The sequence below is a fragment of the Canis lupus genome, chromosome 25, assembly GCF_011100685.1.
Source record: "Canis lupus familiaris isolate Mischka breed German Shepherd chromosome 25, alternate assembly UU_Cfam_GSD_1.0, whole genome shotgun sequence".
Taxonomy (NCBI): Eukaryota; Metazoa; Chordata; class Mammalia; order Carnivora; family Canidae; genus Canis; species Canis lupus.
In genome coordinates, this window is record NC_049246.1 from 15,399,955 (window position 1) to 15,419,284 (window position 19,330).

Consider the following 19,330-nt stretch of genomic DNA (forward strand, 5'->3'; position numbering starts at 1 on the left):
ACAGTTTTCTATCTTTGTTTTATTAAATACAAGCAGACATTGAATGTTAAATTTAAATATGTAAAAAAATTAAATATGTTTTCACTTTAGAAAACACTATTAATATACCAAGTGATGACAAGCCCATAATCATAGGGATAGTCATCTCTTAAAATAACTGGGTTTCTAATTAAGCTTTTAAATTTTATTAATATTCTACTGGTTTTTATTAACCTAGCTGAACGCTTATTAGAGCTAAGCAATAATCCTCCATTGGAGTTCTTTAAGAAATATAATAAAAATTCTACCTTGCTGATAAAAATAAGAGCTATCTGGGTAAAGTAATATTTTTTCATTAAAGGCTTTGGTACAAAGAAGGAAATGAAAAATGAAGGAAATAAAGGAAGGTTTTATGTTCTGACCAATTAAGTTTGCAAAATTGGCTTGAGGGTTTTGCTGGTGAAAATACAACCAAGGTTGTCCTGACATACAGAATCCTTGATAGCTTCAATGGGATGTGTGACTTCCTCTTCACCCCTTCCATCTCAGGCTCACCCCCCCACCCTCTTCCCACATATACCCGGCAAAAAATCAGTCTCTACATTTCAGGCTTATCCTTTATTTCTTGTGCATAAATGAGCAAACACATATATATTTTCTTATATTCTTTTCTTACTTCCATGAAAGGTAGCATACAGTAGATTCTCTTCTCTACTTTATATTGCTTACAAATACATCCCAGAACTTACTTCATATCAACTCTTAGATATTTTCCTCATCCTTTTTTACAGATGCATGGTACCTCCCACATGGATATACTGGCCATTCAGCCATTTACCCAGACATATGGATGTGTGAGTGGTTTCCAATGCTTTGCAATTAGAAATATTGCCACAGAGAAGAACTTTACACACATATTTTGTTTTGTTGGGGTTGTATCTTCAGGATAGATTCCTAGAAGTGGGATTATTGGGTCAACAGGAGTGTATATATATATTTGTTAGATTTTGCCATGTCTCTGGTCTCTGACTATATCTTTTTGTACAGCATTGACACAGTAATGTTGCAGGCATCCTTCACCCATCTGCACATCCTCCTAAATAAACATTGTGTTTTCCTTCAAAGAAGTTCCCCTTTTATTTTTTTATTGAAAAATTTTCAAAATGTAGAACTTCAAAACTTTTAAACATAAGCAAATATTTTTTGACTTACTAGTTTTCAGAAAAATTATACAAATTTAACATTATACCCAGAATGGAAAACTTGCTTGGGAAGAAATTCATTCTATATTTCTTCTTTTTCAGACATGATCTTGTGGTGTTACCTTTTGTCTGAGGGAACATCTATTTTTCAGACTGGGTATTCTGGTTATAATGCCTCATCATAAAGGTCTTCCCCTTTGTGTTTTTTTTTTTTTTTGAACTGGAAAGTGAATTCATTTGGATTTTCTTCCTAACGTACTGTTTTTAGTCTGTCTTTCCAGCCACTGTAGTCGTTAATCTTGTGTGCTCTACAGACTTGGGCTCTTATGGAAACATTCAATATCCTGAAGTATAAGTCATGTGTTTCTGGGCCCACTGGTGGTATTTCAGTATATTTCATTTTTGGCTTTCCTGAGGCAGCACTGTGCTTGTTCCTCAGTTGGAAGAAAATCTAGGTAGATTTTCTGGAAATCTTTCTGGATTAGAATCTGCCTAATTTTTTTTAAGTTAAAAATGCTTCCTTTATTACATAAAGCCAATACTGCTACTTCTAAGTTCAACTGTGTGCATCTCTATATTGTTCAAAGTGTCATGCCTGTGATGTTAAAGACAATCACTTCCAAGTGTCATCAGGTAGTGGCTTCCTGTGGGTGTCATCCACGATCCCTGCTCCCTGTTCCACAGATATTCAACAACCTGTTCTAGGGAATGAGCAAGTTCTCTCAGGCTCTGGCGTAGACATAGACTCAAGGTTCTTCCACACTTTCCTATGCCAGAAGCACATGACTCTGAAGGAGACACAGTCAAAGATGCTGCAGGTGACCCAGCTGGTCACTACGCCATTTTATCATCTTCATTAATGAAGTGTTGTGATCATAATGGAGCCCTAATCTGCATTATAATAACAAGGTGTTGCACATTCTCCTGAGGACATGCCATGATTTTTATGTCCAAGATGCAAGGTCACTCTCCGAACAGTCTCCCAGCTAGCAAGTGGAGAGCTCACTGCAGGTACAGGGAACTGCTTCCTGCACTCCAACTGTGTGCTCAAAATAGTGCTTTGCAAGATCAGCGCTGGTTAGAAGTGTTCTGAGGGCACCAGTTTTGGCTTTCCACCCCTCTGTGAACATACTAGTCAGACTCTTGGCAAGTTCTCACTGTTCTTCAGGAAAGAGTGACACATGTAAACCCACTCACCTTTGGCATCCTTCTTGCCCCAAGACTGGTACTTTCCCACTTATCTCTTGTCATTCTCTACCTCTTTCTCAATTCTAGAATGTCTGCTCTGGAGATGTAATCTAGCATCATATTCTTCATATTCTTGCACTCTTGCTTCTTTTTTTTTTTTAGGATTTATTTATTTATTTTAGAGAGAGAATATGCAAATGGCAGAGGGAGAAGAAGGAGAGAATCTCAAACAGACTCCTTGCTGAGTATGAAGCCCAATATGGGGCTTAATCTCACAGTCCTGAGATCATGACCTGGGTGGAAATCAAGAGTCAGATGCTCAATGGACTGAGCCACTCAGGCACCCCTTTGCACTCTTGCTTCTCTCAAGACCTCTATAGACTCACCCCAGAATCTCCTACAACATCTGAGGATATGGTGCTCAGAAAAGCCAAATCAAAGTTCTAGAAGATGTCATCACAATCTTCTCTTTGTGTGTTTTACACCGGGTAGATCTTGGAGGGATCCCAGTGAAAGGATATCGAGCTGCTATCTTGGATAGCACTGATTATCACTATCATGACTTCCCTAGACTTTTTGTCAATTACAAAATTGTTGCCCTCAGTTAGAGCAATGTTGATGTACTTGTGCAGCTAACAGAAGACTCTTGGTTTTTGCCCTTTGAAGGGGTTTCAGAAACCTTTGTACAAAAGGATCAAAGTTAAAGAGCAAAAGCCCATGAATTCCCATCAATCTGAAGACAGCGTCTCTAAACATCACCCTCATTTCAAACCTCTTCTCAGAGCATGCTTTGTGCTTTAGCAATTCATTTGCTGAACTTGGGGAATCATTAATCAAGCGAACAGCTGAAAAGTCAACCTCTCAGTTATTCTGCTTTTGTCTCCTGAGTACATTCTTAGATTCACAGCCTGTTGCAACTGTATGTTGGGGGCTTCTCTTCTCTGTGGCACACTGCACTACAAGGCCCTTCATCCTCAGATCCTGAGTCACTACCCTGTTTCTCCTATTTCCTTAGGAAGGATTTCAAAGCAGCAATATCTTGGTGACTTCAGAGAAATATGCAGCTGGGATAACGCTGGTATTTTTGGCTTCATTTCTAATATTTCTTCCATTGAGTTAAAAATCATCACATGGAAAGATATCTTGGCTGCAGGTACACTGCTATCTCGTAATTGAGCATGCATGGAATTCTGTAATACTACATTCACTTTATTCTTCTGTTTTACCTTATATGCCTTATATTAGGCACACTATGAGTATATAAAGTCTTTTGCAGAAGCATATCATGGCAATGCAGAAGTTCTAAGAACCCTAACAAACTTGATGGATTGATGAGATTCTTATTTCTCAGCTTTGCTATTCGAAGACCTGGATCAAAGACATGTGTGATTGTAGCAGAGGGTCTCTTTCAGCACCCAGGAAAATGACTTGTATGTCTGCGTGGCAGTGACCAAACAGTGCCATAAACATCCCCAGCTTCTCCACTGGGTTTATTTGGTTGTAGTTTGAATAGGTCCACTTGGATTGGTAGCGACTACGATGCTATAGAAATCCCTCAAGGTAGAGGCCAGTGGTCTGGCTGGATCACATTCTGTATTCCAGGCCAGTTGCTGGAAAGCTGGTGCTCCACAGGATCCACTGGCTAAGTTCTCGTTAAACTCAACTGCCAAAACTGGCCAGCCCATCTGAGTTGCTGCTTGCTTACTTCTGGGCGTGTCTTATTTTTAAGCTAAACAAAATTCATTTCTATTATTTGAAATTGAAAGAAAATTAACTGTGCTAACCAGAGCTGCACTTAGAATTAGTAAGATTCCATTACTGTTGCTATGAATTGGTATCTTTCAGTTCAAGGATTTGAAATGCTAGCTATTATTGATTACTTGTCAATGTTTGATTTCTTTTAGGATTTAAACTTTTGGTTTTGACTGTATTGGTTGCCATTTTTTTCAGTAGTTTTGTAATAAACAATTGTTCATTTAATTAAGTGGGATTAATTTGCTTAGTTCACAGAAATTACATTTTAATATCCAGGTTGGCTAAATTTAGCTTCTTTCAGAAAAGATGAGGCTGGAATGACTGTGATTATGGGAAGTCATTTACTTGAAAATAACCTTGGTGAGCTGAGTGGTATTCCCTGATTCAGGGTTCTTAATATAAAAGAGGTTTTCCAGTGAAAGTTTATTAGGAATTCACTCTTTTTAACACAATCTCAAGCATGAAACACCATGGTTAAAACTCATGATTTAAGGTTAATTTAAACTAAAGTAATTCTAATGGGAAATTTTTTTCTGTTTTTTTTTTTTTTTTTTCTTTTAAGTACATTTCTTGGTCACAAAAATGGTAACCATACTTGCAGGAACCAGGGCAGTTACTGGTGTGCAATAATTTAGGGATATCTGGTTGGAGAGAGGGAGTGTTACACTCCTGACTGATGGAAATAAGTCCTGAGGTTTGCTTTTCCTGCTAACTACTCATTCCTGTTAACTACTAATCCCTGATAACTGTTAATTTGTACTACCTCCTGGTTTGGCTTTTTCTGCTACATAGTGATGTTTTCTTAAGCAAATGAGCTTTCCACAGCTTCAGTTTTTTTCATTCATGCAATTAGAGACAGGTTTACATTATGTCTAACTCTCTTGTATGATAAATGAAAATCCACATTCAACAAAAAATTAATGAGGAAGTATTTGTATTAAATCAATTTTATAGGAGTGTAAAAGGAATCTTTTAATTTTGGAGTTCCTAAGAGATACATGTATATTACTTATATGTTATTATGTACTTAAGAGCATATAGAAAGTAGCACATAGGCATCCGATAAATGTTGAACACATGACAAAAGATGAGCAAAAATCCCTCAAACACTTAAAAGCTACAGTCAAAGAATTTTATGAAATAAAGGTGAAAGATAAATCATGATACTACATAATTCATTAAGAAAATACGATTTGATTTAGATAAGTTTCAAGACCATGTATGCTGGATAAACTCAGATTTATCTCTACACCCACTGAGAATTTCACTGAACTTAGTGATCAAACAAACTTTTAAGCAAGAGATATATTCATTATTAGGAATAAGTTATAAAGATTAAAGAAGAACATATAATATGGAACTCTTGTATTAGTATGATAAAAAGGTACCATTAGGTTAATTATATGGCAGTAGGTTCCAATGTAACATTATTCTGTTTTGTAAAAACAGCCATTAGAAAAGAGACACTGAAAGTTACTAGTTTGTGTTGGCAGGACACAATTCACCTGTCTTCCCATAATCCAAAGGGCCACACAATTTTTTGGACTTGGCACATCTATAGACTGCTGATAGTATAGAGAATGGGTACGTATTCCATTCACTGGGTGGTTTCCTCTTTTGTCATTTTTTCCATCTACGGTCTTTCTCTCTAATCCTTGTTATCATATCACCACGTGAGATTCCATGGGATCTCACTCCTTGGTGAGATTATTCTTTGGTTTTAGCTGGTTGGATGGGTGTGAACTGCTGACCCAAGGGCAGCTGGTTAAACATATTAGGTGAACCAATAAGAGTAGTTTGTTGTGAATTTAGAATTTGTGCAATTGAAAACTAAGGTGGTTGGTGTTGAGAACTACAGCCAATCAGGTGAAGAACCAGAGAGGTCCTGTAGGGCCTACAGAGTTAGAACTGATGCAGCTAAGTGAAAACAATGGGCAAAGATACATTGGAAAGGAGGGTTATGTGGGAGAGAAGAAAGGAAGGGAGAAGGAGGAGGTTGGGAGAGAGAGAGAGAGAGAGAGAGAGAGAGAGAGAGAGAGAATCTTTTGGCTCTTAGCCCTGGTTCTTTTTTTTTTTTTTTAAGATTTTATTTATTTATTTATTTATTTATTTATTTATTTGAGAGAGAGAGAGAGAGAGAGAGAGAGAGAGAGAGAGAGAAATGCAAGTGTGGTAGGGAGAAGGACAAGCAGACTCCTCATTGAGCATGGATCCTGACTTGGGCTCATTCCCATGACCCTGAGATCACAACATTACCAAAATAAAGAGTCAGGTGTTTAAACGAGTAAGACACCCAGGCGCCTCCCCAGGCTTCTAGGGGAAATAAAGGTTTAGGTGCCTGTGAGTCTCTTTTCACATTTTCACCAACTGATCAATACATAACTTCGTTTTTGTTTTATGTATGTTTCTGGGTAAGGATATTTTATTTAATATATATTGAGGATTTCCCTAGCTTTATTGGAGGTAATTGACAGAAACATTCTGTAAGTTTAAGGCATACAATTTGATAATTTGATATTTGTATATATTGTGAAATGATTACCATAATAACATTAGTTAACACATTAAAAAAAAAACTACTTTGGTTCCTTTGGTCTCAGATCAGATTCTTTTGCATTCTGTAATAATCATTGTTTCTTTTACTACCTTGAATGGTCCTCTATTTCTTAGAATCAAAATAATTTTAATTAGAATACTTCAGACTGTCTCCCTGTGATGCCAACTATTCTCTGTGGTCAACATAGTATGATATTTAGAAAACTCATAATTTAACTGTCCATAAATAACTCTGAATTTTTTAGAAGAGAAAAAAATGTATCCATCCAGCACAGCTCCCCATGGAACAATTACATGCCAAGCACTGTGAAATCAGACTCACCCACTTTTAATCTGCCTGTGACCTCTCCTTCAGAGTTGCGTGCATTGACCGTCACATTCTGAGTTGACTGCAGAAGCAGAGATGAGTCCTAGGAAGGCATTTATAAAATTTGACAAATACATACTATTTAAAATGACTGTATCTTTATATTCATTCATAAACTTAGGATTTATATGAGATAATTTCTCCATAGTCACAGATCCTGTGACCCTATACAGTATTTTAAAATCCTGGATTATATTACATGAAACAGTAAATGAATGTACTTTCCCCCCAAAGTTTAAAACAATACATATTTATTATGTCATAATTTTTTGTGGGTCAGGAGTCCAGGAAGAGTCAACCCTGGTTCTAAGTTCAGGGTCTCAAGGGGATGGCAGAGCTGAGGTTTCATTCCAAGCTCAAGATCTTCTAAGCTCATGTGGTTGGTGGCAAAATTCATTTCCTTGTTGCTGTAGATGTCCTAACATTTAAAAAAATAAATTATAATACTCTTTTGGGTTTCTTTTTTTTTCTTTTGGGTTTCTGCTGCTTATGTGCACTAGCCACAACATACCACATTAGTTCTCAAAGTGAAGATCTAAAATAATCAACTTTTAATCATTGTTTTTTCTATTCCAAGGAACTAAAATTTCACTTCTTATTATTTATGTCAAGGACACGATATATATTTAGGAGGTAAATCAGAGAATGGTTAGTTTTTCTATGATAAATACCATGTTACTTATTTTCCAAATGTGAAGTGTTTTCAAAATTTCAAAAGGGCTTTCTAAAATTTGTCAGATGCTTATGTTCTTTGAATTTTTTGTTGAAAGATAAAATGGCTTCATGGGCACATTGGTGCCTTTTGTGGTATCATAGCTCTGGAGGGGGGTTTTGTATTACAGATCATCTTTTGCTTTTATATAAACAATTTTCTTCAAAAAGAACGCAAGAATTGGGTGGTGAGATTCAGGTAGGTTTATGATCCATTCAGAGGGAACCAAATATCTTCCAAAGTTGTAGGGAATAACGTGAAATTTCAGAAGGAAAGAAGTTTCAGGAGGGCTCTGGAACTCTGGCAGGTCTGAAATTCTCCAAATTGCTTTGTGGAAGCAGACAGATCTATTGGCATCTCATGTTTTATCCAATGATATGACCTTAATACTGGTTTTTGCACTGTTCAAAAATAACTAGCACAATAATAAGAGTTAACAGTGCCCCGGGGTCAAGAGGGGCACACCCCATGCAATCTCTGGGCTTTCTCAGTGTGTGGTGGTCTCCTCCTCCATGGTACTCTACCCTGTGAACCTCAGGTTGGCTGCTTTTCCTTGGACTCCTAACTGAATCTTCTCAACTTGGAGAGAAGACCTGCCTCTGCTTTGGTCCTCTCCCTCACTGTGGCCTTAGAGAGTCTCTCCAGGCAGTAAACTGGGGTAGTCCTAGGGCTCACCTCATTTGTTTCCTCTCTCAGAGAGAACTATCCTGACTGCCATGGTGCAGTGTTTGAAAACTGTCCTATTCCATTTCGGTGTTATCACAAACTACCAAAGGCTGGGTGGCTTATAAACAATGAAGCTTTTCTCACAGTTCTGGAGGCTGGGAAGTCTAAGATCATGGTGCTGGCAGATTTGCTGTCCTGTGAGACTTTCTGGTTCACAGAAGGTTCCTTCCAGCTCACATGGCAGAAGGCATGAGGGAGATCTCTCATGCTCTCTGGTAAGGGCACTAATCGCATCATGAGGGTGCCGTCCTCATGAGCTAATATCCCCAAAGCCAGCCACATCTCCTAGTAATACCACCTTGGGAGTTAGGTTTCAATATGTGAACTTCTAGACCACAGAGAAAACCACTGTTCCATATACATCCTCAGTTTTGTCAGTTGTTCAATAAAAGCACATAAATCTGTTCCCCGTTATTTCCGTCTTGTATTTATCTGTTTTGAATTTGTAATTTCTTGTTCTTTTAATAAAAGCCACTCAAAAATAGCTTTAAACTCTGTGAGATTTTTTAAAATTTAAAGACAATTAGCCAACATACAGTACATCTCTGTGAGAGTCTTAAGTGTGCTCTTCTAGTCATTTTCACAACGGTTATTTTTACTTTGATGGAAGTGGATTCTCTTTTTGTGTAGAGTTCATTTGGCCTCCTTATTTTATTTATTTATTATTATTTTTTAAGGATTTTATTTATCCATTCATGAGAGACACAGAGAGGCAGAGATACAGGGAGAAGGAGAAGTGGGCTCCCTGCAGGGAGCCTGATATGGGACTTGATCCCAGGACCCTGGGATCACAATCTGAGCCAAAGGCAGATGCTCAACCACTGAGCCACTCAGGTGCCCCTTGGTGTCCTTATTTTAGATGGAGGTTTCCTCATGTGGTTTCAAGTTTCAAGTCTCAAGCTCCCTGTGTGGATCTATTTTAATTTTGGCACTCATGCAGCCTGTCTTAAGACTTTATCATCGTTTTCATTCAGACCCCCAGGCTTCTCAGTTTTCTAATGGTGGTTCAGGGCTTGTGTCCTCAGTGACACTTGGGTCTTGCTCTGGCATCTTTATGGGTTCCATTCCACACATACACAGCTATATTCAAGCCTGGGCTGTAGGTGCAACTCTTTTCTGCCTTTCATTGCTGTCTCATGCAGTGGATCTGCCTGGAGTCAAGCAGTCCCATCAGGTGCCATTTGGTCTCTGTTCGTCTGTGGGCTTTGATGGTAAGCTGTCCCTACCACTCTCCAGGACCATGAACCTCAAAGATAATCATTTCAAGTAAAGCTTTACCACTGTGTGTTTCATCTTCATTTCATTTTTGACTGTATCTATATGTTTCTAAATACAACCTTTTTGTTTTATCAAACACAACTGCTATGTGTTTAGGTCAATGGGCAGGGTGGATGGTTTTAAATCATGAGCTCCAGGGATGCTCTTGACAGGACGTTATGTGTTAATTGTGAAGAGTAATAGCACAGAGTACCATGATGAATTATATTTATAATAAAGAAATTCTCTCACCTCAGCAGATTAGATAAATGAATATGTGTTGTGTTTTGCAAATTCATCTCTGTAGTTTTATGGAAAATTATTTCCTGGACTCATCTTTGAAAAGGAAATATAATACATCAGTGCATACAGAAAATATAAAATGTAATTTTGTTCAGTTAATCCTATTATTAGAAAGCCATGTTAGTTACCAGATACTCTCTATTCTTTGTGATCACATAATATCATCCCATAATTTTATGTATCACTTCACATATTTCCTCAATGCATCATTGTAAGACTTAATACATGATTATCTAAAAGAATTTATATAATTTTGCTGTTTTATTAAGTATGCTGGAAATGAAAAAAACCTGGTAAAACTAAAAGTACTATGAAAGCCAGAATATTAAATTTGCTATGAGTGAATCATCTGATTTCAGTCACCAGGCTATTCTACTAGTCTTATCTCTTCAAAAATATGATAGGGGATCAGCCAACATAACTCTGGGTGAGGCAGTGGCTAAGTCCTAATATTTAAATTCTTTTCTCACATCTGACCTCCCCTCTTATAAAAGCTTGGGTTCATTCTCCATGTTCCCATAGACAGGGATATTGAATACATTGAAATGCCATCACGATTAATATAAACATATTATCTGAAGAAGAATTGAGCTCATGCATGTATCAACCTGTCACGTTCCAGGTTATTTGCCTGCTCCTACTGTCAACAGAGACATTATCAGAAGGAATATGGTAGTGTCTAAGAGCTACTATGTGTGTTGCACTTTCTATAATCTCTCCTGGGCAGTTGATATTTATGTGTAAGCTTTACAGCACATCACATTATGGTTGGTAGTAGAGCTTGGTGATTGTCCTGATGTCCATGTAGGGGTGTGGTTTATCTCTAAGATCATGTGTGTTCTCAGTGGTTGGACTTTTATACCCTTTCCAATTGACCTAAAGTAGCTAGAAAAGCTTCTGCATGTAGGAGATACTGACATACACATTCATATCTAGAAATATGAGTGGAAAATGAAGAGTGCACTCCTCATACAATTGATAAGTTATGGTTGGATGAAGTTCAACATTTTGTTGGAATAATGCCACCTAATCAATAATTCAGCAAAATGTTTATCTTTACTACAAACTCCATAGCATCATTTAAAGAAAAATAGAGCATATTACAAAAACTGACTATATTTTATGTGTGGCTCTCCCTGTTATAAATTCCATGGAGGTAAATGAAGGTAATATTGAAGTAGATTTATTTATAAAGTCACATTTAATGGGAATGTTTAATCTATTATTAGGACCATAATCTATAATTAGCATAATTAGTACAGAACCTACTACTATGAAACTAATTTCTTTCTAAGCCTCTCAGATAATTTTAAATGCCTCGAGAAAGTGTATTTAAATTACCTGCACTAATGGAAAGAAGTTTAGATTATTTTTGATAAAGGTTTTAATTAACAAACCTTTTTTATTATGGTCTAAATTACTGAAGCCACAAAATTCAGATCTGAAGCACATGAAAAAGGAACCTTTTTAGAATGTAATATCAGAAATGTGTTTTACAACCTTCTAGCCAAGCTTTTTATAAAGAGTGTAACAGCAATGTGTGTATATGTATACATTCTAAGAACCTCTTCTGAGATACGTTGAATTTCTGTGCTTAATGATTATTTTTCAGAAAACACAAAATATTTAAATGTTTCATCATTTTCTTACCACTCTGGAGTGTATTTCCTTGGCATACAACGGGAATAAAAATTCTGATTCTCCTTCTAGGCGAAGACCATCTTTTGTAACACGCAAATGACCCATTCCTGTCTGTTAAAAAGAGGAGACAATAGAGATTTTATTATTGCTTTCTTTTCCCCTTCTTTTAGTGTCAACTGGGATTACAGATGCATTTTCACAAATTTTCTATTGGCACTTTTCTATATTTCTCTTAAATACTACTCTATTTAAAACTTTAGTTGTTTTTATTCAATTGTCAGTATTTCATTAACTCTTGTGTAATACAAAGGACTATTTAAGAAATACATATTAGATTTAAAGAGTCAATGTATAATAAACACCCAAGAGCCCACCATGACCTAAGAAAAAGGTTCTTACCATTACTATTTAAAAACATTTAAAAAAATTAAGATGCAATAAAACAGACCATTTTGAGGTGTATAGTTCTATGAGTTTTAACCATACACGGGGTACATGACATTCTTTCACCACCACCCGCTACCATACCTTAAAGCTTTCAAGTGTATCTGGTAAGTTTACAATATAGCAACTGTTTATTGGCCATTTCTTAAGTGAAAAGCAATATTGCAGGAAGTGAATCTCTATTCAATGTGTCTGTTCTCAAGGAATTTTCAGTCATTAAGAATGATCACAAAGGATAGAAGACTTAATTCTGGTGATTATTGGTGCTATCAGAGCTGTTAAATCTGGTAGACATTTTTAAACTTCATTCCCTTTGTTTTCTCAGAATTCAGCACTGGATCTCTTTCTTGTTGGAACACTATCCTCACCTGGTTTCTGGGATACCACGGTCTCCTAGCTTTTCTCCTTGGCATCCACACATATTCATCCCCTCTACCCAGCCTCTGACTGCTGGCCTTCACAAGCTCAGTCAGGCACTTTTCTATGATCCCTCCCTGGCCACGCCCTCAGCTTCAATCACCATCTCAGTGTGGAAATTCTCACGTGTTTTTATTTGCAGTTTACATTCTTTCTTTTGATCTCCAGACCCATATATACAACTGTCTATCTCTCTCTCCCTTTTGAATATCTTGGGAGCACCTAAATATAACAAACTTAAGTTCTGATCTTTGCTCTCTCCCCTCCAAGATAGAGGTAGATTTAAAAAGGGGAGAGCAGAATGTTCAGGAAAATGAAACAAAAACATTAAGGGCCATTTTATAGGGTGATAGGTGATTTCTGGGACAGAGATATGGTACTCCGAACTGAATGCCATAGATTTCTCTCTTCAAGAACTCCACTGGTTGATAAGCCCCATTAACAAGAACCAGATTCAATCTTGAATTACTCTGCTGGTTATCTGTCTGTGAACCACCATTATGGTCCTCTTCTCAAACTTAGGTGTGGGAGCAGTGGATATTGCAACTGTGCTTAATGGAAGTCTCTCAATGCTGCTGAGTTTGGGTCAATCCCCACCACAGGCAGAGCAGCTCTCCTGAGTCTCTCTTACACATGACTCAGTGTAGAGCTTAGTTTGAAGAATGGGTTCAAAATCTAAAAAGTTGACAACTACTATTCTACAATTTCTCACAAAATCTAACCATGAATTGTAAGGCACAGTTTACAAAATTAAGCCAACATTAGCATATATAATATTGCTAATGTTGGCTTTAATTATGTATAATAAACCAATTTTTAGGAAACAATTCTATCAGGAATTTTTGCCCTAGAGTTAACCAAAGTGAAGTTTCAAGATTACATATTCAAATCTGAAAATGTGCTGCTGAATTTCTGGGTTCAATGAAAAAAATGCCAGGAGTTTTTCTGGACTCTATTTTGCTATATTAGGGGGAAAAAACAATAAAAAAGTAATGGTAATTCCAGGCTCTGAAATAGCTCATTTACATAATCAGGTTGCGAAAGCTAGTTGTTCCTTGTCATGTGTCATTTCCTCCTCTTTGAAAAATGAGGAAATTGACATGAGGTGACCCAAACTCCTTTACCTATACTATTCTATGGTTTTAATACAATGAATTACAAACCTCTGCAAACAACCAATCATTCCTCAGTGCCTGAAAACAAAAGAATATATCTATTTGTCTAGGTTTTTGTGTGTGTGTGTGTGTGTGTGTCACATATGTGGAGGCATAACATAAAAAAATAAAATTTATTGTTTTCAGTGAAAATTTTTGCACATTTTTCACAAAGTACAAAATATCAACACAGTGAGGATATAGAACAGTTTGAGATAATAAAAATGCCCCCCAGCAGTCACTCCCCACTCCCACACTCCCACACCTTGGCGACCACTGCTTTCTGTTCCAATAGTTTTGCCTCTTGCAGAATGTCATATAAATGGAATCATACAGTATGCAGCCTTCGCAGACTGCCTTCTTTCAGTAGAATAATGCATTTGGCATTCATCCATGCTTATCATTTCTATTGAACAAATGCCTAGTAATGGGATTGATGGGTTGTATGGTAGGTTTATGGTTTTTCTTATAAGAAATAAGAAACTGCAAACTGTTTTCCAAGGTAGTTGTACCATTTTGCATTCCCATAAGCAATATATGAGTGCTCTGGTTCACTGTATTTTTGTCAGCACTTAGCATTGTCAGTATTTTTTTCCCATTCTAATAGGTATATGATGATATCATATTGTGGTTTTAATTTGTATTTTCTTAATGACTAATGATGTCAAGCATTTTTCAATGTGCTTTTTGCTATCCATATCTCTTCTTTGGTAAAATGTGTGTTTAATTTTTTTCTACTCATTGTTTCTTTTCTTATTTTTGATGGTTTAGAGTTCTTTATATGTTCTGTATACAAATCTCTGTTGATATGTAATTTGCAAATATTTCCACCCAGTCAGTGGTTTTTTCTTTAACTGTGTCTTTTTTTTTTTTTTTTTTTTTAAAGATTTATTTATTTATTTATTCATGATAGTCACAGAGAGAGAGAGAGAGGCAGAGACACAGGCAGAGGGAGAAGCGGGCTCCATGCACTGGGAGCCCGACGTGGGATTCGATCCCGAGTCTCCAGGATCGCGCCCTGGGCCAAAGGCAGGCGCCAAACCGCTGCGCCACCCAGGGATCCCTTTAACTGTGTCTTTTAAAGAGCAAAAGTTTTTAATTTTCAAGAAGTTTATCAATTTTGTCTTCTATGGTTATGCTTTTGATATTTTATATGGAAGCTTTACCTAAACCAAAGAAATATTTTCTCTCCTATATTTTTTTTTCTAGAATTTTTAGTTTTAGAATAAACATTTAAGTCTAATTCTAATTTTTGTTAACTTTTATGTATGGTGTGAGGTACAGATGATAATTTTGCATATGGATATCTAATTATTTCAGCTCAATATAGTGAAAATTTTATCCAATGTCCACTGAATTACTTTTGTACTTTCGTCAAAAATTAATTAACCATGTGTGGTTGTATTTCTGGATTCTCTATTCTGTTCTACTGACCCATGTGTCTATCCTTACTACACTGTATTGGTTACTCTAACTTTACAGTAAGGCTTGATATCACATAGTATGAGTTTACTAATTTTGTATTCTTCAAAACTGTTTTGGCTATTTTAATTCTTAAAAAGATTTTTGTTATGATACTGTATGCTTAACAAACCTTGCCATTGTAGCCATTTTTAATTGTGTAAGTTCAGTGATATTAAGTACATTCATATCGTTGTGCAATCACCACCATCTATCTCCATAACTTTTTCATCTTTTCCAACTGAAACTCTGTACTCACTAAAAAACAACTTCCCATCTCCCAATCCCCCAAACTCCGGTAATCACCATTCATTCTATTTCCTGATTCTATGAATCTGATTATTTTAGGTACCTCATTTGAGTGGCATCATATAAATTTCTCTCTTTTTTTAAAACTGTATTCTAGTTTCTTGCCTTTAAATATAAGTTGTAGAATCAGCTTGTCTATTCTACAAAAATTTTTGCTGGGATTTTGATTAGCAATGTACTGAAATATAAGTATCAATTTGGGAGAATGGACATTTAACAACAATGCATCTTCCAATGCTTAAGCACTATTTCCCATTTACTTAATTTTAAAGATTTCTTTCATCTGTGTTTTGTAGTCCTCAACATAAAAATCATCCATATTTTGCTAGATTTTTACATAAATACTTCATGTCTCTTGGTGCCATTGTAAACGATATTTTTATTGCATACCAGTTTCCATTTAGTCAGAATTGTTCTGGTTTATGCTTTTTCCTTCCTTTATTTTCAAACTCCCTCAATTTTTTCCTTTGTGTCTCTTGTAAGAGATTACAGATGATAATTTTAAAAGCACAACTTGAAAATATCTATTAATAGTTTAATGTTCACACTCAATGAAATTACTGAAATATTTTGATGGATTTCTACTATCTTATTTTTCCTTAAAAAAATTTGCAGTGGTTATTGACTATAATCTCCTATAACCTGGGAATCATTTTATCAGTAAAATGGCCTCTTGAGTGCTGATACCCATACCAAATCTCTATAAGAATATTGTGGTTTTAAGAATAAAAAAGATTTAAAAAAAGATGTAAGGTTCCATTAATCCCAAGTGTTCTTGTTAAATAAAATGCTTCATCTGGGTGAAGAGGGCATCTATGAAGAGGCATGATCAGTATTGGGTGTCAGGTCCCAAAAGGGTGAATAGTACCCTCAACATTGAAGCTCCCAAGCTCAGGTGGAATGGGGAGGTATCTGTGTAGGAGAGAGAGTGGGTGGTGGAGGTATGAGAGTAGAAACATGAAGGGGAGTGATTAAATAAGTAGATGAAAGAGCAATGGGAGCCAAGTTCCTCATGTCATGGAAGGGAGGTATAAATTATATATAATATATATATAATTATAATATATAATATAATAATATATATATTATATTATATATAATTCTGTTGTGGATTGAATTTAAAATTTGTATGAACCCATGGTGCTCCGTGGTGTACGTGGATAGGTAGAGAAATAAATGTTCATACAAAGGTGTGTGTGTGTGTTAGTTATATGTCTTCTGACTGGGTCTGGGAGAGTAGCACCACATCAACAGCCATGAGAATGTCTGGCATTTGAATCTTCACTTCTAAGTACTGTTCCCCACTAAAAGGAACAAGAACTCCTTGGAGAGGCAGCTAATTTCTGGGCCAGGGTAAGGAAAGAGGATGATGAGGCTGGAAGATCTTGTGCCAAAAGACAAGGAAGGGCTCAAAGAATAATGAAGATAGGTCAAAAGGCAGAAAAGTCAGCTAAAAAGGCCTCCTAGAAGCCAAATCAGATTCAACATGAACGTCAAAAGAAATTACACTAATGGATTATGAAAGCCCACTAGGTAGAATTAGAAATCAGGAGTCCATACAGGCATTCAAAAATAAACAAATGAACAGAAGGGTTGATGAAAACAGGACCTTTACATAGTTTGAAACTATTTCCTTACAAATTAATTATAACTGTAAATGGGAAAATAGTAATTTTACAGGGAAGGAGACTGGCTCTTTCATCAAGTGCTCGAAGTAGTGAGCCAAATAAAAAATATGCTGTGCTGATGAAAGTCCTAAATTCCAGAGGGTGAAACAGGGTTTCTGGAGTTGGGGAAGGACGGGAGTAGGAACAGGATAGTGCATGCGCAAAGCCTTAGAGCATTTGAGTGCAGGAGATGAGCAATGGGGAGATGAGGGTTTCTTATGGTGATCAACATCAATCGGGATGGAAGGAAAATGGGCACTAAGTGCAGTGTACTTGAGGCAGATGGTGGAAGTACATCTGTGATGGTGAGAGGGCAGTGAGAGGGCAGTAAGAGGGCGAGCGCCTGATGCTCCCTATTTATTCTTGTTGATGAGGTAAGGGTCTACAGCACCAGGGCCATAGGACTGGCCCACTCTGTGTAGGTCCATTCTTGACTCTTGTGAGATGGGGCTGACTTGCTCTGGATTCCTGGGGCTCTCTCTGGACTCTTGCTGATTGCATTGTGGTTCCCACACTTTTACTACATTGTATCATATGGATTTCAGCATGCTCTTTCAGGCTTCCATGCATTTGCTCATATTGTTGACTAATAATTTTAATTTACACAGCTATTCCTTATTAATCCTTCAAGACTTGTTTCAGTTATGCCTGTACATAGAACCCTGTGCATAACCCTATACTAGCACATATAGGATTACTAGTACATGAGCTTGTTGATCTCTATGCAAAATATTGGTTACTCCTTTTTCAGAGGTAGAGTGTAATCCTCTCCTCTTGAATCTGGGCTAACAGCAGAAATGACATCAAAAGAAGCCTTGAAGCTTCTTTCAGGCCTCTCGGTATACTTCAGAAGTCCTGAGTACTATGATGTAAGAAGTCCAGGGACCCTGAGATCACATGCTGCAGAGACTAAGGACAGACTCTCCAGCTCTCAATTCCAACTGAGCCCAGCTTCCAGCTATCCCTGCGGTGGCACCAGATATGTGAGTGAAGTCATCTTGAACTCTCGAAACCAACTCTAATACTGGTTAATTATACCTGAGTGACCTCAACTGACATTATGGGGAGCAGAACTGCCTGGCTGAGTCCTACCCCATATTTTGACCTGCAAAATAAAAAGTTACAATAAAATGGCTTTTGTTGTAAGCCATTCATTTTTATTTATTTTTATTTTTTAAATATTAATTAATTAATTAATTAATTAGAGACACAGAGAGACAGAGAGAGAGACAGAGAGAGAGAGGCAGAGACACAGGCAGAGGGAGAAGCAGGCTCCATGCAGGGAGCCTGATGCGGGACTTGATCCCGGGTCTCCAGGATCACGCCCTGGGCCGAAGGCAGGCGCTAAACTCCTGAGCCACCCAGGGATCCCCAAGCCATTCATTTTTAGAGTGATATGTTTTGTGGCAATAGATCCCTGAAATATTTCCTTCAAGCAGATTAACCACATCTATTCTACCCGAAACCCGATGTCCAAAAGCACTTATTATGTGTTTGAACTGTTAGATGATCTATTTTCAGAAAAAAATATCAGAAGTCTAGCCAATAAAACTCAATATCATTTAGATCCTACATTACATGACACTGTCAGCTTAATGGTTATAGCACATCTCAACTCTGGCTTTCCTTCCTTTGGTGTATCCTCTGCTATTAATTCTAATGTGACTGTACCATCACATATTCATTCTTTTGGCAAAAATCAACCAAGTGCCAGAGTTTGATTCTGTTTTGCTTCTATCACTCACTCCAAGTAGGCTCAACACTTCTAAGCAATAGCAAGGGGCAGGAAAAGCAGTCCCAGCAGGATGATGCCTTGATTAAATCCTTAGGGAGCTTACACAGAATGCCAGGAGGATGAGCTCTGCAGTTCAAAGTCCCTTCCACTTAATGGGTGTTAGGAAGAATGACCAGGATGTCTCAGATTCTCCCCGCTGAGGAACTGAGGGAGGAAGAATTTCCAAACCCCTTCCAAATCACTCTTCATCTTCCCAAAGCTGGAGTTAACAAGACGAGTGTTGCTCTTAGCCCTTAATCATCATTTTCTTAGTTGCAGGCTTAGCATTCACAGCTAGAACAGTTGAAGTAGAGCATGATTTAATCAACTTTCCCTGGAACTTAAATTCATTTTGGTCAATTTCCTGTTGTTTTTGGCTTTCTTCATTCTGGAGGTCAAAAGATTGCAAAATATTTGA

At 37.0% G+C, this 19,330-nt stretch overlaps 1 protein-coding gene across 1 annotated transcript in view; it reads right to left on the minus strand.

Annotated features, from left to right (window-relative positions):
• Positions 1–19,330, minus strand: part of SGCG (sarcoglycan gamma) — a 78,634-nt gene that overhangs the window by 28,392 nt on the left and 30,912 nt on the right. The window contains exons 2-3 of the mRNA NM_001014276.2: positions 11,696–11,797; positions 7,003–7,090 (exon numbers count right to left, since the gene is read on the minus strand). Of these exons, the coding sequence (NP_001014298.1) occupies positions 7,003–7,090; positions 11,696–11,797 (190 nt within the window). The remainder of the gene's footprint in view (positions 1–7,002; positions 7,091–11,695; positions 11,798–19,330) is intronic.